Here is a 25,607-nt window from a genome sequence, read left to right on the forward strand (position 1 = left end):
AACAAGCTCAATTTTCCAATTTTCACATGCGAATTATGTGCAGTCTGGCATAGCGAACCCTACCGCAGTGTAGATATGGTATTTTTTGTGAGTGATTGATAGCATGTTATGAGTTAACATGCTATGATTAGTACACAAGATGCTACCAACGATCGACGGCAGCAGCAGCAGCCGCAGCAGCAACAACTGCTAGCCACAAATCTGAGCAAATGTTTACTCACGACTTTTTTTTTGGCGCTGGTCTTTTCGTCATATTTGCCCCCAAAATTGCAAAATTGCGCAAGAGAAATTGATTTCACATGATTTACGTGCAAGTTTTTCCAAGCTCGACTACAGCAGCAGCAGCTGCTGTTGCTGTTGCTGTTGCACATAAATTTTAGCTGCAACTGCAACACAAATCAAAATTCGTTTGTTACAAAAACAAATGCTTAATCATATGGTAAGCATACTGCTTGTTAACCAATAGCTGGCGCCCACTACTGCTTTGACCTGCTTAGAAACAAAATATTAAGTATACGCTTAGTCTAAGCCATGCATTTCCGCTTAGCAGCCAAAGTTAAACTATATTTATATGCAGTTGGCAAAACTGTGGCGCACAAAGTCAATGTCAACAAAACCATAAATCAATTCAAGCCAAAAAAAAACCGTTTGCCAATTTTAAATGGCGTATATTGCATAACAAATAAATTTTAGTATAGTTATGTTTTCGACTTTATTATAATTTATGCATAACTGTTATTATACCGTTGACTAAATGTGCTTGGCATTGTTTTTAATGTATGGCTATAGCTATGCTGTGCTGTTTTATTTTATAAGAATTTTTAAGCGTCAAGTTATTAAAGTATATAAATATATAAAAGCTAAATTTAGCAAGTTTGCTAATGTTGATCTATTTAGGAATCAATTTTTAAATTGCGCATTTACAATTATACAAGTATAAGCCAGTTATGTATTGAAATGTGCTTTTGTTTTTATTTTAAAGTCCAGTGCGCAGCTGTTGAAGCTACTGTAGCAGTTGATAGACCTGTTGACATATAAAGACTTTGACAGGCGTATATGGCAAATCAGCCAAACAATTATAGCTCAGTCATAAACTTAACGTATCATGCTGCAAACCTGTTTGCTTTTGGCATAAGCTTATTAAATCTTTACAATATTTACACGCCCCAGTCAATGACTTGGCGAATTCAACTGACAAAAGCGCAAACAATACTTAGGCAATGTCTGCCGGCAATGAAAGTATTCTAAAATTTAAAAAGCAGCAAACCAATAAAAAATAAACAAAAACATTTTATGAGGCGCAAGTTAAAATAAAAATTTCACCTACATAGCAGTAAGCGCAACTTTCAAAGCGTTTAAATTACTGCTGACCAAACCAGTTCAGAGCAAATGCAAAATAACAACAAATTAAACAGAACTTTAACAGCTAACAAAGAGATTTATAAGGCTGAGACCACTTGAACTGAAGCTGTGACACCAATTAAAAATTTCCCAAAAAATTTTCAAAAGCAGCGAAAAAAGTGAGAGTGCCGCTTGCGCGAGAGAAATTATAACAGACAATACAAAAAAATAAATACTGGTTTTTGGCGCAGAAACATAAAAAAATGTCAAAAGACTGCGTAGCGCTCACTACGCCCGCCTTAGCTTAGTCCGAGCTGTAGCTTGTAGTCGTCACTTAGCATGCGCATGCGCTACCGTCTTGTTGGCCAGTTGTATTTTAGCCATTAGCACGTACGGTACGGCGCTAGCTTAACGCGTCAAGTGTAAAGTTTTTTTTAACAAATGCGTACTAAGCTTAACTCAGTTGAAACATAAATTGAAAAGCGAAAGTTGCGTGTCTAGTGGAGTTAATGCAAAATATAAAAACTCAAAAACAATCACAACCTTCAGCAGTTCCTGAACTACAGTTACGTTCAAAATGCCAGGGGCCGGTTCTCATCCACGTCTGTTCTTCTACTTGCTCTGCGTGGCCTCACTGTTGGCCGTCTCGAAATCGGATACCGGTAGTACAAAGAACAGCTATTTCATGTCGTATTTTTATTATTTAGTTATCAACTTTATCAATCCCTTTGCCATGCCAATATTTTATCGCTTTGCTAAATTATGTTTAACTTAGCAGGCAAACACAAGCAACATAAAAGAAACGAATTTTTGTATATTATTTAGTACCCACTGTATATATATATGTGTACTCTATGTGTTAACTAAGACTGTTTTAATGTGATTGGCAGCCAACTATTTTGTTTAGTATTTGTACCTGGTTAAACTAACTATAGCAACTTTGTGATAATTTTTAAAATGAGGCAATAAATAATGTAATATATGCAAGCTGTTCCATGTGTGTTTTATTTTTAGCGCTGTAAATATGCTTTATAAAAAAAAAATACATAAAATTCTTAGCCTTGTTAGAGAGACGTGCCGCGCAGTCAAACCAATGCCGCACTAAAAACCAAACCTAACCCCTCAAATTGCCAAACTCTAACAATCAAAAAAAAAAAAATCATTAAACACTCCATACACGTTCTCAACTTATGTGCAACTGAAGGTCGTCACGCTCTGTTGTTGCTACAATTAATTAACACATAATTTTAACATTAATGTTAACTACAAAATATTCTTATCATGGCTTAAAGTCAAAACTCTTAAGCAAGCGCTGAGCCGGTTTTGGCGCCTTGCGCGCTCTCTCTTTGTTTGGGCCGCTCTTGTCCATGATCTTGACCAAAACGTCATCATACATAGCCCCAGCAGCAGTGCTTAAGCGTTCATCTACGCCAGCAACCGGTTCGCTTGAACGTCGTCTCATTGACATCATTGACTCGCTGTGGCTTGTAGCTTCAGCAAGATCAGCTGAGCTCAAGGTTAATAGTTGAAACTGTTAGCTGATATGCATAAATATATATTTAGCCAAAGCTATTGCCGGCTTTTCAATGCGGAAACTCTACGTTGCGGAAGTTTCACATAGATGAGTCGACAGAATTTATAATTTGTTTATTTATGTTTTTTAGTGTGTGTGTGGTTTTGACTAAAAGAACTTGAGCTACTAATCTCGTTTGCCATAGAAGTTTCTATTAAACTTGGCGCAAAAAATATTAAAAAATTTATGTTTATGTGCTGGTTAGTTTTAAGAGTATTTAGTATTATTTTTATGCATTTTTTTCAAACATTCAATTTTTTATAGAAGTTTGCATGTGATCTCATTATCTCAATTGAGCGCGTAGTTTATGCGCTCTTTAGTGCTCTCTAGTGCAAGCAAGAGAGTCAAGCCAACTCTCTTACGCTTACTTTTTCTCTCTTCTTGTGTTCTTATTACTAAATCGTTAAGCTTTGTCTAACTTCTTGCAGACTTATAAGCACATTAATTCATAAGCTTATTCAATATTTTAAAGAAGTTTGCATGTGATCTCATAAATCTCATTCATATATCAAATTGAGCGCGTAGTTCATGCGCTCTTTAGTGCTCTATAGTGCAAACAAGAGAGTCAAGCCAACTCTCTCACTCTTGCCATTCTCTCTTCTTTTCGATAACTTTTGTCTAACTTCATGCAGACTTCTAACCACATTAATTCATAAGCTCATTCCATTTTTTTTAGAAGTTTGCATGTGATTTCATAAATCTCATTCATATATCAAATTGAGCGCGTAACTCATGCGCTCTTTAGTGCTCTCTAGTGCAAGCAAGAGAGTCAAGCCAGCTCTCTTACGCTTGCCATTCTCTCTTCTTATCGATAACCTTTGTCTAACTTCATGCAAACTTCTAGCCACATTAATTCATAAGCTCATCAGCCACAACTATCATTTTGATTCATACACCTTGCAGTGCCTTTAGCGCCAGCTGCACCTGACTTGGCCCACGATGCTGCTGTACAGTTGGGCCTACTAAATCAACGTTTAAATCAGCTGGCTAATGAGGAGCAATCAAGGCAATTGGGACTTACCAACTTTACATTCAACAATCTGGTTAATCGCATACCCTGCAATTGTGATACGGGTCTATGCAAATGTTGTGCGGGTATGTTCAACAGCACAGTGTATAATATTAACTATAATTAATTATATTTTATTCTGCAGGCTTTCTTGCTGTCATAGGCATGAACAGCTGCACTGAGGTTGCCTATCGGCCGGAGGAGTTTAGCTTTGAGCTGCGCATGCGTGTTAACAACAATATTTGGTTTCGACGCAAGGTTTCGGGACAGAACCCGCCACCGTTTTGCTTTAGGCCGCCGCGTTTTAATTTCGCACGCGCCTGCATACAATTTCATGATATTTGGTTCGTAGGTCGCAATATGCATGTGTGCATGTATTTATCGGGTGAATTCCAAGGCTTTGATTTGTTTGAGCGGTAAGTCAACCAACTGCTTAAGTTGCTTACGCTGCGCTTTATTTATATTTTATTTTCTTAAGCAACTTTGATTGTCTGCTGTTTGGCGATCATGGCGTTAAGATTGTGCCACCCGAGCAGGGTTATCCACAGCGACCCAATGCTGTGGATATAGATGATGGCGATGATGAGATCGAGGACTATGATGAGAATGTTGTGCGCAGTTTGGCTGAGCAAATGATAAGCTAATTAGCCACATAAGCTAATTTATTTATTTATTTATGTGCATTGTTAATTAAAGGCAACAAAAAACTCAAAGCATTTCTCATGCGCTCACTTGGCTGTCTAAATTGTGGCAAGTGGCCAACTGTTGCGCCAGCGCCACGAGTGTGAAAACTGCAGTGAGGCCGCTCTGTCTATATGTGGGTAACCCTAAGGGCTGCATCCAGCTGCGCTTATTCAAGTGCGAAATAAAAACAGCGCAGCACAATTTCTAAAGCATAATGCAACATGCAACTGCACATGCATGTGGCTGTGTCTATGTGTGTGTGTGTGTGTGTTGGGGTTTTATGCACAAACACGTCGTCGTCGTCAGCTGCAGTTCGCTTGACTCGCAGTTGACTGTAATAAAGGACTATTTAGGGAGCCAGGCAGGCAGCATGAACAACCACAAGTCCTTTCGCACTTGAGGCCTGCATTCAAGTGCGCGCTGCATTGCCGCTGAAAAGAGCACGAAAGAGTGTGAGTAGCAAAGGTGTGAGACAACCAGAGACAGCATATGCATTTTACATGTGCATTTGCATTGTTTTTGAAGCGCTACTTCAACAGGCTGCTCAAAGGATGCAAAGGATGTGCTTGTTTGTAGCAGGCAGGCTTTATAATTAGCTGCATATAAATATTTATCATTTATCAAACGTTACTTTTAATAGCTAAATTAACAATTGAACGCTGCTTTTTAAATTCATTTCGCTTTATTGTTAAGCCCACTTAACCGTTAAATACATTGACCCCCTTCATTGTTAAGGTGTGAACAATAGCTGACCATTCAAATCGTAAGCTCATTTAAAATTCAAATTTAAGTGGCCAGCTCGTAATTGATTTGTTTACAAACACACACGCGACAAACAACTGACCACACAAAGGGGCAAAACTGACCAGCGCTGCACCCCAAAAAAAAATAGAAGATAAAGCTACACCCCAACCCTCGTCTCGTTCGTGCGGTTGTCCAGCGCAACAGTTGCGCATACAAATCACTTAAGCCTGCGCTGGTCAGTTGATGCGATTTGCCATGATACTTAACACACTGCCCTTAGGTCAATTATATGCTATCCGGTTTGACCATATACGAAAAAAAAATAAATAGTAGTGTCATGCTCGAGTGTTGAACGTGCCCTAGGGTATATGCCACATATTGTGTCAGCATTGGTAATGCTACACGCCTCAGCACACCCCAAGGCAACTGGTCAAGCTTATTGGGTTTGCATTTCTTTTTTACTTAAAGCTTTAAGCACAAACTAGAGCTGCTTTCTTTAAGAAAAAATTGCTGCTGTTGTCTGTATGCTTTCTCTTCTGGCAAACTACCCCCAAAAGTAATTAAAAACATGGTCGTCTAGGTGGGTGACAACTCCATTTGCTCCAGCAACGACGAATGTTAATCAAAGCGGAATATAGCAAAAATACAAGTAAAAGCGACATTGTCCTTGGGGTATAATTTCTTTTAAATTTTCTTCATTTCGTTTAGTGCCCGTGCCGTGCAGTTGTGCAAAAAAAGGGAGATAAACTTGAAGTATATATAGTACTATATGCAAAGCAATTGCAGACACAGAGCATGTGTTTTAATTGCTAAGATGGCAACACTTGAGGGGTTCGTATATGTAAGAGCAAATTTCATTTAAATATCTTTAAAATTCATATCAAACTTTTTTTCTTCATCTATATATTTTTACTATATAAGTAGTTTAGGTTAGGTAGAACAGATTTCGCAAAAATGGGAACACTGGCCCAGGACATCTGGCCCATTGTGATGCCTGTTTAGTTTGTCGGAATAGGTGGAGGTATGTGGTGTTTGATGGGAGAGGTGGGATTATTATTATAGATATTAGATCTAAGGTTCCCGTGGATGCTTCCTGCGGGCTGATGTGCCCTTGGAACCATCCTGTGAAGTCCAGAACCCTTGCCAGATTTTCCAACCTTACCTCTGCTAGGTTGCTTAGCCCCTCACAGAAGGCTTCTCTTCTCTAAGACTCCCGTCAGCAGTCCTAATCCTTCTCTTACTAAAGTGAAGGAGTTCGAGTGTTCTCTTTGCGTTGGTTACTATATTAAGTAAGTTAAATAAATTAGAATAAATTAGGTTAAGAATCTATCTTATTTTATAAAATTGTATTGCCTTTATTTTATTTTCCTCTTTTTGCTTTATACTTTAGAACAACACAAAATAATTTTATTTTATTTGCATATCAAAAAGTATGAAATTTGCACTGAAGTTTGTGCCTGTAAATCAAATTTAATTTTAAAATTTTATAAAGCATATTTTTCGCTTAACACAAACTCCCAAAAAAGGTTCAGACAACCTTTTTAAATACCTTAGATTCCGCAGACTTGCTTTATAATAAACAAAGCCTTAATTAATCTTATTGAGCAACAGAAAAAATGCCGTAAGACAAATATTTTATACGTAACGAATGACGCGTAATTTGTTATACAGCCAATACCATTTTTTTTTTAACAATTTTTCAAAAGATATCTATGACGACAGATCTTAGCAGCGAGAAGCAGGCAGAGAATCGAAAGGATACGCACGCACACGCGAGCATATACGAGATGCGATACATAAAAGACAGACACACACACACAGCAGTCTTATGTACGCGACTTTCATGCGTGCTGATGTGCGTGGAAAATTTCCCCTTACTTTATATATAGCAAGTAAATAAGCGACGTTGATTTTTCGGGGTGGCACTTTGGGCCAAAAAGGGTTAAAAATCTGTGTCCTTACAACATGCGTGAGTTTTGCGTGCGTGTGATAACAGCGTTGCCAGCTTGTCAGCAGAATTAAGTAAAAGTAAAAAAAAACAATGGAAGACAAACAAAGTCATTTACATAGCTAACGAAGTGGGTGAACAAAGCGCGCACAGTTAGTGCTGCTCCTGCTGCTGCTGTGCAGGACACTTGGGCGCAAGGGCCAAAAGGATGTTGTTGTGGCGCGTGTTGGCGGTTTGCGGCAATATAAAATGGCGACATCGACGCGCAACTTAAATTTTATGTGTCAATTTTTTTATATACGAGGCATGATAAGCGCAGAGAGCAAAGAGAGCGAGAGAGAGCGCGACTCATCATTACGCATTCATGCTGGCAACTTAAGCTGCTGCCCATTGTTGTAGACGCAATCATAATGAATATGCTGTGGTCCTTGCAGAGCTTAACAACATTTGATGCTTAACTAGTTACTTGGGAGCTATTTAGCTTTAGCTGCAAAACCCTTTTGGGCTTTTCATATGCAAATTTCATATTCATTTTGTTGTTGAAACTTTTTATTGTTGCATATTTATATCCCAACCGTAACACTTTTGTGGTTATGCCTGCAACCAATAGTTTAACCATACCCAGCGCTTAGCCCAAACCCACAGAAACGGCGCCAGCAACAGGACGTCCAGATCTTACATTGGCACAACATGGAGCAGGACATGCACAACCCATAGGCACAGCTATGATGCGACCATCGGGACCAAACTGCGTAGTGTAGCCACCCCCCATAGCTGCACCACCACCAAGTGCATTACTTGGACCTGCAAGTCCAAGCGAAGCACTTGGAACAACTTGGCCGCTCTGCAGCACAACTTGACCCTCAGGCACTATGGATGGAGGCTCTATGCCAAAGACACGCATCCAAAAGCTAACACTAGCCATGCTCTGGCCACAGAGCAGCGTCAGCATGAGCAGCATAACCTTATGCAAAGGAAAAAATTTAAATATATTTTCAAAAGTATTTATTTTGCTATTTTTGCTTACCAGCACACGTGTCATTGCAGCCATTTTTTTCAAACTATTGCAGTGCTTGCAATCAACTGCAGTTTATATAGCAGCTAAGTTTATTAGTTAGCAAGCTTGATTAGAATATAGAACGAAAATATGCTAATTTAAGATTAGCAGCAGTTCAACGGTTTAAGATCATAGATTTTTTTTTTAAATTAACCCTTAATATATGAGGCCGCTTGTCTAGTAATAGCAATAACTTAAGTTATAGCATAGCAAATTGGTTTATAAACACTATAACTAGTATACTTAGTTTAGTTTAATAACACATGTGCATAAAAGAAAGAAATAAAGCTAGATCTGGTCATTATCCAGTAGATCTGGTCTAATACCAGACACACAAAAATAGCTGCAAAGATCAATTTAAATGTCCACTAATAACAAAAGCGATTTAGATTAAAGCTACAGAGTCTTTTAGTATCAGTTGTAAATTAGTGGTGCCAGATTTTGAGAGGCAACATAAGCTAAATTGAGGAAAAAATTAAGCAGAATAAGCTAAATTCAAAATTTGTGTGAAAACTCATGTGAAAAAGGTCGCACAGTTGAAATTGAAGTCGAAATTCATGAAATTACGAATAGTAAAACCTATTCATGGGTAAAAAAAAAAAAGGTCTGCGCCTGCAAATTAAGCCAATTGACCAAAATTAAAATATGCTACATTTCAGGCTATAAGCTATTCTCTAAATTTATAAGCTTTTAAATTTTGAAATATGCTAGAACTAGCCTGAAATATGCTAGATGGCAGCACTGGTTGTAATATCAATAGGCCATAGCATACGAGTCAATAGAGTTTAGAGGCAAGCAACAATTTTAAGTGTTACGCTGTGCCATCTACTAAGACTAACATTAAATTAATAAGTCGCTAGCTTATGACATATTTTTTTTAAATAAAAATGCAACAATTTCAATATATTGCATTAAAATAAAATATTGCAGAGTTTATTCCTCCGTAAACAAAATTACCATATTTCAATTTCTGCACAAGTTTTTATTTATTATGTGGTATATTTTATAATAAAATACTTAGATATTTTAGCTATATGTTCTAATACTTCATTAAGTTATAAGTAGAGCTCATAGTTTGTATATGCCATCATATTTATTATATTTTATTTTATTTATTTATATATATATATTTCTATAAGGCAAACATATTAGCGCTCTTTTTAATGTATTGCCATTGTTTTTAATATGCTATGTTTGCTATGTTTAAACACCAAATAATACAAATATAAATATAAAATGCTGCTTAGGTTTTATTAATTTTTTTATATGCTTTATCCATTCACCAATGGGCATGCATAAGCTTATCCCACAATTGTGCTTAACATGCGTCCCAAATTTTGCATAGGAGTTGCAGGAGCACCTACAATTGGTTGAGCGAATCCAATAGGCCAGCGTCCAAAGATGATGCGAAATAGTAAACTCATAAATCCTGGTTCAGGATTGTAGCCTGTAAGTTGCTGCTGCTGCGTATAGACGCTGCCACTTGCGCGACTGAAGAGACCAGCGAACATGCCAGGCCAGGTAAAGCGTATGCCAAATGGAATGCCAGGCAGTCTGAAGCGGAAGCTAGCACCAACTCCAGTTTGACCTGGCGGTGCAGGCAGCAGTCCAATCATGCGCGCAAAGAATGTGGGCACTTGTATGCCAGTTTGTAGATTTATAAGACCCAATGTTAAACGGTTTATTAAAGTGCCCACAAATCCAGATGCGGGACCAAAACGTATGTTAACCAAGCCGCCAGTCAATTGATTGATAAGTCTGCTAATGATGGATTGATTGCAGCCAGTACACAGCCTAGGCGCAATGCCATAGACTGGCTGCACTTGCTGTTGCACAAGTGGCGGCTCATAGTGAATTTCACCATTCAGATCTTTGTCGGGTAGTAAATTGAAGGGCGCACGCGGATCGGGTATACCCAGTACAGTAAATAGTAAGTCTATGGGATTGCCGCGTATGCGCACAAACTCGGGTATGCCTAGGTTACCCTTCAATGTGGTTAGTATAGTTAAAACACGCGTAGCAGTCCATTGGAAATTCGGTGGCCTTTCAATGGGTGGCAGCTCAATTGGTGGTGCATAAATTTCAGTTACCTGTTCATTATTATTTGCCGCATATACTTGATCTTGAGCTGGATCTTGCGTATATACTGCGCCTGCTGGATATGCTTGGCCAGCTTGATAGCCAGACTGACCAGTAAAGCCATCAGAGCTTGTTGCACTAATGCCCATACCTCGATTACCTTTAACAATCGTTATTAGATCATTTCTTAAATCCAAATCAGCTGAAAAATGATTCTTTGGCATGCGCTCATTTAGCAGTGCGTATAGCAAACGCACTGGCACCATCGTAACCGTTTCCAGCATTTTGACAGCAGTTCTAGCAGGTCCTGCAAGGTCCTGCGCTTGTGTAGCGCCGAAGCACAGTAGCGCCAATGAAAGATAGAGCAGCTATAATATATGAAAAGAGTTAGATAAAAGCCAAAATAATATTGAAGACAGACTAACAATTGAATGCGCCATTGTGTAGCTTGTAGCTCGACAAAGCAACTGTTTGGTTAGTTGCTATATATTTATTTATATAGCAAGCAAGTATCAGTAACTGAAACGAAATATAGTAATTTAGCATGGCTATAAGAATTTGCATTTTAATATTTTTTAATAATTTTTTTGAATACGAATACATACTAGAAGTCATAAATAAATTATAAATAAAACATGAACATGCAGTTAAATTAAAAATGCCTTAAAACTTGTAAGTAAACTAAACTAATTGATGCAAATATAGTCCAACTAACTTAAGGCTTAATGCTAAAGCAGCTCGACAAAGCTCTCAACTTATATAGTTAGTAAAATGTAATAATATACGCAATAAATTTGTATAACCTTTAACTTTTTTATTAGCAAGCTGCATGTATAATATAAAATAAACATTTGCTATATATTTTATTTATATGATTAGAACTGCACAGGCGGATTGGTGGCGCTCCAGACTTTCAGCATAGTACGAAACACATGTCTAATCAGCTGCGGACTTGCATATTGTCGCACAATTACCATTAATTGTTTAAACACAAATGAAACAACTTCCATGTTGGGTACATTTAGCTCCACTCTGCTTGGCTCAAAAGTTTTAGGTGGCAGTATGTCTGTTGTATCTGCTGGGGGAGGTCCTTGAGGCTGTGACGTTGCTGGCGACAGCTCGTTAGATTGTCTTGCTGGCCTGTTATAATCAATAGCATCACTCTTCGATTTCAATTTGCTTATATCTTGCTCTATAGCGCGGCGTCTAACAGGCTTTGATGGCTGCACCAATATCATGCTATGCTCATTATCTGCAACTGAACGTTTGGTAAGCGCTGCATGTGCATAGGTCTCCAGCTCTAGTGCTCGCCTAATTCTATTGCGCAATGACAGCAAATTAGTTACTAGCGTATTGCCCGCAATCATAGTGGCTGCCTGATTTAGCCAGCTGTTCAAATTGTCCACAAAGTCAGCAGCTAAATTCGTTGCCTGCTCAGCTTGTCTTCTATATCTTGCGCTGTAACCAGCGTAAGGATCTGCGGTTGCACGTCTTGAAGCTGATGCTCCAGACGCTGCTGCAGACGCCGTTGCAGCAGTCGCTGCTGTCAACGCTCCTGAAGCAGACGAAGCTAGACCGCCCAGTTTAAATGCAGTCAATACCACTCTATGCGTTATTGCTGGCACTATAACACCGCCTACAACATTTAATATTGTGGGCAGCGCCAAACTGCTGCTAAGCAAAGTTAAGCATAGCAATATTAACTATAAAATTGCATAAGTTACTAAACAGTTAAATAAAATATAGCATTATTACTTACAATTAAACGCGCCATAGCAGTAGTACAAAAAACCAACGACAACTGTCGCTACACGCGCTTTATTTGCAGCTTTTATATCTAAAAATTTACAAAAATTTAAATATAAATTAGTTGTGTTCTAGGCATAAACTTTGGTTCAAAGTAGATTCGCCCCTTGGCTAAATTATTGCATTAAAAGCGTACATAATTCTTAATCTGGCAATACTTCAAACATTTCATACATAATTTTAATGCTGTGTACTTGTAAAACGGAAGCGGATATAAACAACAACAGCTAGTCGACATGATATATGCAGCATTAATATTATGGCTTGATTTATAAGCACTTTAGTTGAAATTTATGATACGTAAACGAAAATGGCGCACATTTTTTTATAAACAACACCCCTAACATAGCTTGCAGATCTATTTTTTATCTAGCTTGAGGGGGTGGAAGGGTTGTTACGCCATCTTTCAGCTGCAATTACATATAAAATTGCTAACCATTTGCTTTATTTTATTGTAAGCAACAAAAATTTATACGCGCATTTTAAAAATTAACGAGCTTTGACTGATTCACGCGCAAGTTGAAGATACTTAAACATTAAACCAAGCATTATTTTATTAAGTTTAAATTTATATAAAATAAAAGTACTTGCAGCTTTCATTCAAAAACATTTTTATTTGCCAGTTTGCGCTGTGAAAATATTTACAAGCAGCTGGGCGACACTTCAGTCACAAATACAGATCGAAGTGCACGTAAGCAAATAAAAGGTTAGCTTTCTAACCTTAGCTATTTATTTTTCTGTATATTTTTTTCAACTGCTGGGCACTTGAAGGGTAGCTAAATTTGAATACAAGCTGAGGGTTGACAAACTGCAAGATGCGCACAGCTTCAGTTTGAAGTTCAAAGCAGTCAAAAGAAAGAAAAAAGTTTGCAGTTTGAAGTGCGTGAGGTTTTCACTTGAAAAGTGTTGCTTGAGCTGCTGCCAAAGTGGACGCCTTTTGATAAAACATAAACACCTTACTCTATCACACGATATAAGATAGTGACAGTCGCTTCGCTTGGTCTCTCAAGTGTATTTTATTGATGCACGCTCACGGCGCCGGATGTGTTTGTTTTTTTCGGGGGGAAATATTTCTTGTCTTCTTTACTTTCGTTTTTCATTTCAATATCCGCCGGTGATAAGTTGAATTATTGACAAGCGCCCAAAGCAGCGAGCGCCAAAGTCCAGCACTTGGCTTCTTCCTACTTAATGTGGGCCAAATACACAGGCAGCAAGTTCGCGTTTTATTTTCCGTTGTTGGCTGCTGATTTGATTGAGGGTTGGTGGCTAGCCCCACATTAAAGACGTCGGCGTTGATAGTATTTTGGTCAAAGAAAATTATCTGATAGCATTATGAGGCTTACTTTTTATATTTAAATAATGTTTGAGCGCAGAAAAATTTAAATTCAAGTTAAATATACATACAATATACATTTTAAATATAATTTATTTACAAGATTAATTATTATACAAACTTATATGTAACAAATATATTATGAAACATTATAGCGCACAGCAGTTGCTATAAATTTTCGATGACTGCAACAGACTGTTAATTGAAAGTCGCTTAACATTTGGCCACACGCACACTAGGACACAAAAAAAAATTATGAGCAAAGGGTTACTCATATTTGAATGCGCCTGGCTTGGCAAATAGCCAAAGTGCGAGAATGCGTGTCGTATGTAAATTAATACAAATAGGCAAACATAGAGAGCGGTCTGGGTAATATACCGATTGACACAAAAAACATGCAAAGGACACCAAAAGGACACTATGACGCAGCCAGACACGCAAGTAAAAACAACAGACGCTCGCTCAAGTGTCTCAAGTGCTAATAAACTACATGCAAGCTACAGAGCGAAGCGCGTTAATAATTTATGTGCACTAATAGACAGTCAGTCCTTTTGGATAAACATCATATGCAACACTACTATATATGAATCGTTAGTGCTCTGTGTGTGTGTGGGAGTGGCAGGGGCGTCATAGCACGCTGTGTTTGCCCAAACTGTGGCTGTCAACCCTTTGTAACTGAAATTTATGGCACTATCGAAAATGCGCCTTGACACTATCATAACTGTTATATCTATAGTTAGGTCTAGAGCATATTAGTTGAGCAAACAATTGCTATTTGTTTGAAATTTAATTAACAATAATGCTGCAATTGTTGCGTGTGGTAAACTATATATATATGGCATAGCTATATACAATTAATAATTTATGTATGCGCGTGTGAATTTTGAGGCTTGCGTGTTGTTTAGTTAAAAGGCCATAACTTTAATGAGCCCGCGGCTGTAATTAAACAATTTTATTAGACATAAGTGTGTTTCAATTAAAGTACAATAAAATGTAAAGTTGTGTGAACTATTTGCCAAAATCAAATTAAAACTAACACAAGCAAGTCATGGGACAAAGTTGACAAAAGTTTTTGCTGCACACAATAATAAAATCAATAAATGAGTTGGGCTAAACTTTTGCTTAGTTTTTAGAGCTTTAGTTTGAATATGTAAAATGTAAACTTAAATAATTTGCAGCTGTATTTTTTGTAAATTTATTTAGTTTGTATATAAAATGTAAACTGAAAACTTATAAATAATTTGTAGCTGTATTTTTTTGTAAATTTATTTAGTTTGTATATAAAATGTAAACTGTAAACTTATAAATAATTTGTAGCTGTATTTTTTGATAAATTTATTTAGTTTGCATGTAAAATGTTCAACTGCAAACTTAAATAAATATTTATTTATTTTAATTGTAGCCTAGAATTAAATTCTATGATACAATTGGTATAGCCAGAGCAACAAAAGTCTTCAGGCTGACTTAAATAAATAATTTGTAGCTGTTGTATATTTTTTGGTAAATTTATTTAGTTTGTATATAAAATGTTCAACTGTAAACTTATAATTTGTAGCTTTTGCATATATATTGTAAAAATTGCAAGCATTAGCCAAGCTGTTTGCACCTAGCTGTGCGCTATGAATTTTTTATGCCACTTTGTGCTGCATAAATGTTAACAACACTCTGGGCCATAAGCGCTGCAGTCAACTCAAGCTGCTAGCCACATGCCTAGACTAAAAACCACAAAGCAATATGTGCTAAGCTGTCAGTAATTGAGGACATGCAGTAGCACTTAAGGCAACACACACACACACACATACACACACATAAAGTGAAAGCTTTCGCTACGGCAATTAACTTTACAAATCGCACATGAGAGTGTGGCCTGTGATTAATTATTCCAAAACCGGACAAGCTAACCCATTTTGGCCTAGAAAAGGGTTGCACTAACAGCTGCACAAGCTATCAATATGTGTGTGTGTGTGTGTGTGTGTGTTGGCGTGGGCGTGCGTGCATACTTTTGACATTTGGTCAGCATCCCAAAACTGGACACGCTTAACAACATTTGATGAATGCTGTAAATTGAAACCGAGCTTGACCACATGCCACTTAGCACATGTTGAGCAACACAGGCTTAACCCTTATATGCCCCCCCACGCACACTTACACATGCTGTCAAGTTAGTTTTCTTAAGTTTGCTTGGGCATTAATTTTGATTTGGTCAACACTTCATTAATCATGCTAGGCCTTACTCTAATTTCCTTTTGGTCAAGCACACATGTATGTGTGAATGTGTGTGTGTGTGCGTGCAACCTTTTGAAAATTCAATTTGAATGCTTAGACACGCACACAGCTTCCTGTTTGCTGCTTATTTGCATATGCCCTAAAAAATAAAAGTGAATACGATGCTCAACGATCTTTTGTTTGGCTTAAGCCTAGGCGCAAACATAACCAAACAGCTGTTTCAGCTATTTATCGTGCCGCTAAAGGGTTGCTTGCCTGTTATCCTTGACAGCATCACACACACATGCAAATGCGTTAAAGGTGCGTTACTGGGGTTAAAGCTGCACACGTATAAAATTAGACATAACAGCTGTTTTTGTAGCGCATAAAATTATATAATTTATTTATGCAAGCTAAGCTAATTAAATGTGAACTATTTACCTCAAATTTCATTGATTGTATTTCATATTAAAACAACTTACTTTACTTAATATATTATAATGCTTTTTGGCACTTTATTTTGTGTCTCATAATATGTTGACACCAAGCTGCTTTAAATCATGGACACAACAAGTTGCAAACTTTCTCTCCCAGCTCCCTTAGCGCCATAATCATCACATAATGATGCGCTTAATATAACATGTAAAAAGTATAATATATTGCTGTGAAATTTGCCCGCAGCCAAAGCAAACAATTTTATATTTATTTTCACTTTTTTTCAGCTCATGTGGCGCAAACTTTTTCAGCAACTTGGCAAAGTAAATGCATAAGAGGTTGCCAAAAATAAAAGCAAATATAATACGTAACAAAAGTTTTGATATTTTTGCGCTGTTAGGGGTAGCAAATATGCTTGAGCTTGTGCTTGGGCTTGGCACTTGTAACAATTTCATTAACTGCAGCAGCAACATAAGTGGGCTTCACTGCATGCGCGTTTTAATTGCAGCAGGAAACCAGCAAGATAACAATCCATTAACTTTTTGCCACTCAACTTAAGCCAAACTACGAGCAAGGGCTCCAACTGCCTGCCAGTGCACCTAAGGCTAAGAGTTTGCCTTTGCATATTAAAAGCGTATCCTTTGCTTTTCCATTTTTTTTTTCGTTGCAGCTGCTCAACCACAACAACAACTACAACAATGAATGCTGCAAATTATGCAGGATAAGCAAGGATGCGAGCATACAGTCATTCAAAAAAGAATTGTACATCAAGTATCTTACAGTTTGTTCGCTTGTTTTGTTTTGCTTTGGCGCTTTAAATTTGTGTTTTGATTTAAGCTAAAAATTTTAAATATGAACAAAAAATATTTGAATAAAATTGCCAAAGCAACAACAAGTAAGTATGTTAAACTAATACATAAATTATTTAAAAATATTTTGATAAAAATTCTGCATTAAAAATGAATATTTATGTAAGTCTGAATTTATTTTTAAAAATATTTAAGCAGCTAATCATTATTATATAATTAAAAAATATTTAAATAAAATTGTCAAAGAAACACAAGTAAGTATTTTAAGCTAATATAAAAATTATTTAAAAATATTTTGTTAATGATGCTTTCAAAATTACTATTTTATGTACTATATTTTAATATTTTAATATTTTAATATTTTATACGGCTATTCATTATTATCCTCTTGCTCCCATTTCAGTCCCAAGCTCAAGCAAAGTTTCATCTCAGAGGTCCAACCACCATTTAAAGCCGCATCCACCTTATTAAACATAAATTTAAGACAAACACGCCAAAAATCGATAACCTACATTTACAACATTCAAAAAATCTAAGAACAATGCCCAAAAAAAATTGCTTCTCCACTCGAAAGGACAAAGGCAAGGAAGAACAGCAACAGCAACAACAACAATTAAGGCAGAAAATGAATAACAACCCTCAATTACAGACGGAACTGGCGGACAGACGGCAATGTATGCTTTGACGCATGTAGATGTGTATTTTTTAATTAGAACAGAGCGCGTAACACACAAAAAAGGATACGCCAGGAAATGCGCGCAATATGCGAACGCAAGCAAAAGAAAATGTTCAAGGCTACGGACTCTGTATTTATTTCTAGGTGTTTTCTCTTTTTTTGCTAAGCAAATAAAGTCACGTGTCCTGCTTGTCCTGCTTGCAACATATGCCTTAAAGAAAACTTGTCGTAAGCTGCATAACCCATGTTTGTGCTTGTGGCGAAAGGGTCCTGGGTCCTGGTCATGTCAGACGCATATGCTAATTAGGCAATTAATATTTGTGGGCGAGACAACTTAATTTATAGACCAAGAAACATTTGTGTTATGAAATGCGATACTTTTGGCAAATGTCCTTTTTTAGCACAACTCCCAGTTGAGAGTGTGGGTGGACATGCGGCCAAGACAATAAACTTATCACATGTTGCCAAGCGGCTCAAAAACTTTTTGGCAACGAGTTTGATTTGCGGTCTGCAGTCAGCAAATCCCACACACACACACACACATACACACACGACTGTAAGGACACTGATATGCGAATGCTTGTCGCATATTATTTAAGCATTTCATCAGCAAAGTCAGCAATAATATTTTCTTAGACACATAACCGGGACGTAAGCGCTGCAGAAAGGACTTGGCTGGCTTTTGTGGTCACCGGGTCTGGCCTAGTCGAGCATATGCAATCTCTTCAAGTTGTTGGACAGTCGGTACAGCAGTTTGTGTCTAGCGGCGACATTTGTCAGCTGCCGTCTCCAACTCAAGTTGCGTGCGCCGGCTTCAGCTCTGGCTACCGTTTTTGATTAAGTTTGTTATGTCTTAGGCTTTGAGACAAGTCAAGTAATGCGATACGTTTTTAGCTGGAATTTTTGCATTAGCAGTGTCAAGTGTGCTTTAAATTCTAATAAATGCAAACAAGTCAAAGCGATAGTGAAATAGTAAAGCCAAGTGCAGATTAAAGTACTAAAATGCTAAACAGCAGTATTCAATTATTTTTACTGCGTATTCAAGTTATAATAAATTTAAAGCTTAGATTTGTTGCCTCTATCAAGCTGTAACTCTTATACGCCGCATTTTACGCTGCTGAACTACTTAAAGTGTATGCAAGCTACTTATAAAAATTTGTTAAGCTGCTGAAATGAAGTATATAAAGTAAACGGCAGCAGCTTAAGCAACTTGCGAGTAAAATAAGTTAATCGCAAGTAAAATAACTGCTAGCAATTTTTATTTTCAGTTGCTTGCGCAAAGTAAACACACGCCGCAGCAAAAAGTTTGCCACAAAAAAGAAGAAAAAAGCAAAGAAAAAAAGTTTGCGTTACGTATACGTAATGTGGCAATAAATGTTGCGCTCGATTAAAAAAGCATTGCCTGCTTTTAAGCGCGCAGCGTACGAAATTGTCTGTGTATGAATTCATATGTAACAAATGTGGCTGTGTGTGTGTGTGTGTGTGTGTGTGTGTGTCTGTGGGTGTGGGCGTGTTGTTAACGCGTCACTTGCACAACAGACGCGCTACTAACTTTTGCAGCTGACGCTCAAGTGGAGGCTACAACATTTTTAAAGTAGCATAAAATTTATAAATTTTTATTCAACGATTGCACGCCTGTCTGCACGCAGTTGCAACGTGCACTTAATTAGCAGCAGCAAAAATACTAGAGCAACAACATTTTGTGCGCTGGCATAGAAAACGCAAAAGCGTAGGCAACAAATAGCAAAAAAGTTTGAGGTGGGCTCTTCATTTTTTGCGCACGTTTCACTGATTACGCCTCAGATGACACTTCAAGCAAGTCAACACAAAGGTAAGCAAACCCTTCCAGTCAGCGTACTGAAACCAGTTTGCTGCATTGTCCACTCGGTTAGCCGCTTAGCCATGTCACAACACACACACACAATTAACTTCCCTACGCTGACCACCCAGAGCGCTGGCAGCAGCAATCAAGTGACCATTGAGCTATATATACATATGTAGTCAAGCTAATCAATTTGTTAATGGGCCGCGTCCAATTTAACGCAACATTAAAACTGACCTTAGGTCATTTTTGCAGAACCGGCTTTGAGACGCGTGCCAACCAACCAAACAACCAACCGGTTTGCTCCTTTCAGCGAGGGGCGTCCTGCATAATATGCAACCACCACCTTTGTTGTCCTGCTCTTGTCGTCGTCCAGAGGTCAGTGGTGTTGCCAATTGGTTGCATGACATTTTCATTTAACGCTCATGTATATGCATTGTTTGTTGTGTAGGGGCAAATGCAGCGCTTGTTCATATGCCCAAGGGCATTCGGTAATCGTAAGGACATGCATTGCATTCGTCTAAGCACGAGCGAGCAGGCAATATAATGAGCATGAGCATGAATTTTTGAATTGTGTATGCAATTGTTGAATATTTTTCTATTGTTTATTTATATGTAATTAATTAATATTTAATAATCAATGTTAGCAAGTTATGCTATAACTACAATTTGAGTACATTTAATTTAAAACATTAGCTATGATGTTCGAAAAATTTTTTTTTTATGTAAGTATTTATTTAAAGTCTGTCCCTACAGGGACAATCATTAAATTTTCTGGTATAGCTTAACCTAGGAGATATATTTTATTTTTGACGATTGACATTACATTTAAGGAAAGTGGGGGTAGTGGTTGGAATGTCTTAGCCTGGGTGTCTAAAAGGCAAGTCCAGTGATGTTCGAAATTGAAAACATAAATTGCTTAGCGCTTAGCCACTTTATTTTAGCGCTTTAAATATGAATTTATATATTAATAAATTCATATGCATTACAGCTCTATTATTTTATTTATTTAATGTCGACAGTCAATGCTAAAGCACATATTAATAATTTTATTTATCTTCAGTGCAATGAATGTTGTGTCTGTTTAACACTCCCAATCTATAAGTTTATCAAATCTAAAAACAAATACATAATTTTACATAATTTTTAAATTTTAAATTAAATATTTTTTGTAATCCTTGTCTTTTATTGTCGACTGTACATAGTTGACATTAAATAAATAAATAAATAGTAGACCAGCAGCCTAATCAAAACTGGGTTATAATTAGTTATTAATACTAGTTCTACTTTATTTACATGCTGTTTGTTGATACAAAAGTTAACTTTGAAAACTACTTCAACTAAACTAAATAGTAAATATAAATATATATAAATATATAAATTAAGTAGAATCATTTTGCATACATTTGCATAACTAAATAGTAAATATATATATAAATATAAGTCATGTTATTAAGGCACCTGCAACGCGCTAGCATCGCTAATGGGCTAAGACGGCAGAAAAGAGATAATTCCTTTGTGGATCTGTCCAATGAGGTAGCTAACAATTTAACAATTTAATACTTAACTTTAATTATATATTTTAGAGCTACTGCTATTATCCGCAGCATCTTATACACAACATCAGTCAAATGTGCACTTTTGTAAAAAACACAGACAGCTGTCGATTCTATGTGCACTTTATAGATCATTTGAAGTTTCTGTTTTGCTATTTGGGGCTGCCTTTCTACAGTGGCTATATATTTATAGTGGCGTTCTATATATGCATATTCTTTGCACTGCTGTATATGATAGTTAAGTATTTGTAAGTGGCAACCAATATATAGGCAAGCTATAAAAATAATTACTTGCCTGCTTAGTTTAATGCCCAACTTTACTGCTTTGATGAAACTGCTGCCCGTATCGGAGTACACCTTTAGCTTTGTTTATCTGGGCTTTTGCTTATTCATACCTGATTATTTGCAAGCGGCGCTTGCTTGCATTGCTGACGACAACATACACTTTAGTTTGTCGTTTTCGCAATTGGAGGGCGAAATTTTGCGCTTCTTTACCGTAAGCATATTGCCGCTTTGTATGCTGGGATATCGCGTGAGTGGACTGCTGATCTGGGCCAACTTGTTGTTCATCTTTCTGGGCGCCGTCTACATGTTCTGGGCGGTGAAAGTCAAATACAAGCTATACGGACGTGATGATTTACCCTATGTAGACTCGCATTCGTTGCGTTTGAATGCGGTGACATTTCTGGGCGTATTTGTAGTTGTAATAATATTTTCATTGATTGTTTCGTATCAACATGTGCGTAGACAGCAAAAAGAAGAGTTGGAAGTTGAAGAGTATTATAATAATAGCGAAGTGTCCAGCGAAGAGGACTTGGAGTATGCAACGCCCAAGCGTAGAGATCTCAAGCGTTGGCAAGTTTGGTGGCATACAGTGAATGCATTTAGAAATATGAATGAAACACATCACTGGCTGGTTATTGTATTGGTAAGTTTTTGCTGCAGCGCCATCTATCGATATCGTTTATTAATTATGTGCCTTGCAGTCACCGTTTTACTTTCTTGCTGCGCATATATTGCCTGTTATCGATCACAGTCGTGATATGTCCGGCTGGTGCAAGCCCGTCGTTGCCTTTAGCTTCATTGTGTTGCCCTTCATCTTCATAGGCATTCATCCGCCTGCTTCGGTTTTTATGTCCATTGTCATTACCAGCTGGTCGCTGTGTCTTTTTATTTTATGTACCACGCAAACATTGCAGGAGCCCAGCAAATTGGGTTTGGGCATATTCTGCGTCATCAGCATGATCATTTGCTCCTGCGCCCTCAACACATTGTCCACCGAAGTGGACAATCTGATCTATCAGTATTTTTGCATGCGCTTTCAACAAAATCCGGACGCGATTGTGCTCACATTAATGTGTTCCGGTGAAATGGTCGCCCAAGTTATAGTGCTACAGTATCTGGTGGATCGTAATATGGTGGATGCTGCCTATGGCTCCGCTATGAGCATGATTACCCATACGGTATACACAGCTGTGCCGCTGCTGGTGCTGCAATCTTGCTATAAGGATAACTATGTAGCTGCTTCACGCGCTTAACTCTTCACTTTAAACTAAATGCTTTCTCTTTTTCAGATATTGGTCTCTTCCAGCTCCGAAACATGCAACGTATTCTTTTTGCTCATCTGCTTTGGCTCGCTCTTGCACATTTCCATGAGTGGCTATGAGTTTCGCATGTCGCTTTTCTTCTATATGCTAGCCATGGATATGGCATATTTTACTTTTATTTACTATTTCTCACACGATTGGCTACGTTCGTTTGGTGCTTTTAACTATATATTGCCACCTTTTGAGTCCAAAAAGGTTTGGGCTTAAATCTAATCTTAAGCACACAATTTACTTTAAGCCGCCTTTGCTCGATTAAAATATGCGCCCCTTACTCTTAGCACTTGTTAACTCTAGTCAGGCTTGAACAAAAGCGCTTTTGTGCTTAAATTTGGTTTGGTGCCAAGCCAACAAAAACAAAAAATAGAAAAAATCGAAAAAAGCCAAAAATAAGTGTAGGCGTTTTTTTTGGGGGTTGTCGTCGTCGTCGTCGCCAGCAAGTAATTCTCAGTTCGCTTGTGCTTAAGCATGGAAGGAATTGATGAATTTTCTGTTTTGCCATAACAAATTTTTCGGTAGTGGCATTCAAAAGATTTTTAGATTATTAAAAAAAATAATGTTACAAGTCAGAGACGTGCCAGGACTCCTACAGCCACACAATTGTAGCAAAGGATGCTGGCATATTTTGACATTTGCTAAATTAAAGTGAGTTGTGAGTTTTTTCTAGCTCTGCTCATATTTCTATCTTCTTTTATTTTTTGTTGGCTGGTTGGTTGTTGCTGCTGCTGTTAAAACCTTTTTGCATTATACATTAATTCATGCATAAAGTGTGAAGCATACAAAGTGTGCGAAAAAAAAAAAAATAAAAAATAAAATGTGAATTGTGTAAATCAGTGCAGACGTTTTGGCAACACGTTAAGTCAACATGCGGTGTGGCAGGCGATTGTGGCAAGAGCAGCATCCTTTGGGCGACTTTAATTGAATTAACTGCTACATTAATTTGTTAACGAAGTTTTAATTAAATATTTAAAATACATAACCAATTATATAAATTAATAGAATTTTAACATAAATAACACTAAATAATTGTCAAATCTTTAGGCTCACTGATGAAACAATAAATTAGTAAAGTAATAAATTTGTAAGCTACATTCTATGAAGATAAATATTTGGGAATTAAAATTAAAATGACAGATGACAAAATTGATTTCTTTTAGTGTAAACTAAACGCTCTACTATGGCATACTGTCAATAGATGTCGCAAGGCAGTATGTGCGCCATCTAGCGGTGCAATATGATTGAGTAATGCTAAACAGACATGTTACAAAGTTATGTTAACGTAACTTTTTAACATAACTTTGGAGCTTAACGAATTCTATGTAATATTAACATTGCATCGTACAATAATTGACACAGTTATGTTATTAAGTCATCATACAAAGTTATGTTAGAAAGCTATGTTAAATATGTTAAAAATGGACCTGTGTCCAAATTTACATTTCTTTAACATATGTGCGAAAATTTAACATTTCCTTTACATTTTTGTGCACATTTAACATTTCTTTCATATGTGTGCAGATTTAACATTTCTTTAACTTCTGTGACCACATTTAACATTTCTTTAACATATGTGTCCAAATATAACATTTCGTTAGCACACGTGTCCAGACTAAAACAGATTTTAAAAGTTGCTAAAGATTACAAAATTTTTCTAGGTGTATAAATTTATTTTAGTTCTGTTTTTGTACTCCAGTGGCGCTTAAACACTTAAACTTAACGTATAAGCAAATTAAACTAATGGAAAGCAGAGCTTTTGAAAAATTCAAAAAATTGCCGCCACTACAACCAAGATTATTAAGACTTATGCCATACTGCGCCTCATCGGGCGTCTGACAGGCGGGCTCAGTGCACGAGACAGCACCAGAGCTCTGAGCCTGGACTGAAAAGAAAAGCGGCGGGCAAGGATTAAAGTCAGAGTCAAAACAGGCATCTGTAAGATCGTAACTAAATGCAGCAGAGGGCGCTGCAGATTCACAACTTTCACCTGGACGCAGCTCTGAGCTTGCATTGCGATGCGGCAACTCGATGCTGCGCGAGAAACAAACTTGAAACGTAAGCTGGCTAATGGCAGTGATCTTTAGATAACGCATGCTGCCTCTATAGGGAAAGTAGAGCGAGTCCAGGCGATAGAAGTTAATGCTGCCCAGACGCGCATACTGCACCAAGCTGTTCATGCCGTAGTTAACAATGACGCCATTGCTGGAGCAACGTGGATTCCAAATGCGACGCGGCACTTGACGCAGACGTCTAACAACTGGAGCACCACATTGCTCTGGCGGTTTCATGGTGTTCAAGAACAATAGATCTCTGCTGGGCTCGCGTACAAAGTCATGGAAACGCACCAAAGCGCCGCCGCCATAATAAATGAAGTGTAGATTGGGCAAACGTTGACGAAGACGCTCCATGTAGCTAAGACAGTAATTGTACTGCTGTTCATCCACAAAGGAGGTGGGACTGGGCACTAGCAGCGCGATTAACGAACGTCCGCCCAGATTATCTGTAGAGCGTTCCAGCTGCAACAAATCCTCAACGTGCGTAGTGAGTGTGTTGAGTATGATGGGCAGATTGAAGCCAGGAGCATCTGTAAGCAAACTGTGGTTAAGCTTAAACAGTTTGTAGCTTAGTTGACAACTTACGCCAATTATGCGTAGTGGCATTCCATTGCTGATAAACATTTATAATATAGTCGGTGGTATTAACAATTAAAGCAGCATCGGCAGCAGCAAAGAGCGTTACTCTGCTGCCAAAAGGATGTATGTTGAGATGTTGGAGAACATAACTAAAAGCAGAGGAAAATGAGTACATGGCAAGCTTAAAAGAATTGCAAGTCTTACGCTACATAATCCACTACCCAGTTGTAGGGCCAGTTGGTGTCCACGAAAACAAATATATCAGTCTTTATAGTAGTCAAGTTGGATGGATCTGG

The 25,607-nt window shown here is 37.5% G+C and overlaps 5 protein-coding genes across 7 annotated transcripts; 2 read left to right on the forward strand and 3 right to left on the reverse strand.

Annotated features, from left to right (window-relative positions):
* Nucleotides 1-1,666: 1,666 nt before the first annotated feature.
* Nucleotides 1,667-4,625, forward strand: LOC108595695. 2 transcript variants are annotated; one of them, XM_017980978.1, is made up of 4 exons: nucleotides 1,667-2,105; nucleotides 3,818-4,009; nucleotides 4,069-4,339; nucleotides 4,402-4,625. In XM_017980978.1, exons 1-4 carry the CDS (start codon nucleotides 1,919-1,921, stop codon nucleotides 4,565-4,567), a joined length of 816 nt encoding a protein of 271 aa, XP_017836467.1. In that variant the 5' UTR covers nucleotides 1,667-1,918; the 3' UTR covers nucleotides 4,568-4,625. The 2 variants fall into 2 exon arrangements, with proteins under 2 accessions (XP_017836467.1, XP_017836466.1); XM_017980977.1 differs by having other exon boundaries at nucleotides 1,667-2,003.
* A 3,210-nt stretch (nucleotides 4,626-7,835) lies between these two features.
* LOC108595941 lies at nucleotides 7,836-8,361 on the reverse strand. The gene is made up of 2 exons (XM_017981226.1): nucleotides 8,327-8,361; nucleotides 7,836-8,263 (listed from the first exon to the last, which is right to left on the reverse strand). The coding sequence occupies exons 1-2, from the start codon at nucleotides 8,348-8,350 to the stop codon at nucleotides 7,928-7,930; spliced, it is 360 nt and encodes a 119-aa protein (XP_017836715.1). The 5' UTR covers nucleotides 8,351-8,361; the 3' UTR covers nucleotides 7,836-7,927.
* Nucleotides 8,362-9,576: 1,215 nt separating this feature from the next.
* Nucleotides 9,577-10,896, reverse strand: LOC108595705 (maker154). The gene is made up of 2 exons (XM_017980989.1): nucleotides 10,861-10,896; nucleotides 9,577-10,803 (listed from the first exon to the last, which is right to left on the reverse strand). Exons 1-2 carry the CDS (start codon nucleotides 10,873-10,875, stop codon nucleotides 9,658-9,660), a joined length of 1,161 nt encoding a protein of 386 aa, XP_017836478.1. The 5' UTR covers nucleotides 10,876-10,896; the 3' UTR covers nucleotides 9,577-9,657.
* A 357-nt stretch (nucleotides 10,897-11,253) lies between these two features.
* On the reverse strand, nucleotides 11,254-12,231 carry LOC108595798 (maker153). Its single transcript, XM_017981089.2, has 2 exons — nucleotides 12,195-12,231; nucleotides 11,254-12,138 (listed from the first exon to the last, which is right to left on the reverse strand). The coding sequence occupies exons 1-2, from the start codon at nucleotides 12,207-12,209 to the stop codon at nucleotides 11,311-11,313; spliced, it is 843 nt and encodes a 280-aa protein (XP_017836578.1). The 5' UTR covers nucleotides 12,210-12,231; the 3' UTR covers nucleotides 11,254-11,310.
* An 8,734-nt stretch (nucleotides 12,232-20,965) lies between these two features.
* On the forward strand, nucleotides 20,966-23,059 carry LOC108595660 (mitochondrial sodium/calcium exchanger protein). 2 transcript variants are annotated; one of them, XM_017980936.1, is made up of 5 exons: nucleotides 20,966-21,057; nucleotides 21,108-21,325; nucleotides 21,381-22,005; nucleotides 22,064-22,594; nucleotides 22,652-23,059. In XM_017980936.1, exons 1-5 carry the CDS (start codon nucleotides 20,968-20,970, stop codon nucleotides 22,889-22,891), a joined length of 1,704 nt encoding a protein of 567 aa, XP_017836425.1. In that variant the 5' UTR covers nucleotides 20,966-20,967; the 3' UTR covers nucleotides 22,892-23,059. The 2 variants fall into 2 exon arrangements, with proteins under 2 accessions (XP_017836425.1, XP_017836426.1); XM_017980937.1 differs by having other exon boundaries at nucleotides 21,129-21,325.
* Nucleotides 23,060-25,607: the final 2,548 nt, after the last annotated feature.

Source organism: Drosophila busckii, chromosome 2R, assembly GCF_011750605.1.
Source record: "Drosophila busckii strain San Diego stock center, stock number 13000-0081.31 chromosome 2R, ASM1175060v1, whole genome shotgun sequence".
In the NCBI taxonomy this organism is placed as follows: Eukaryota; Metazoa; Arthropoda; class Insecta; order Diptera; family Drosophilidae; genus Drosophila; species Drosophila busckii.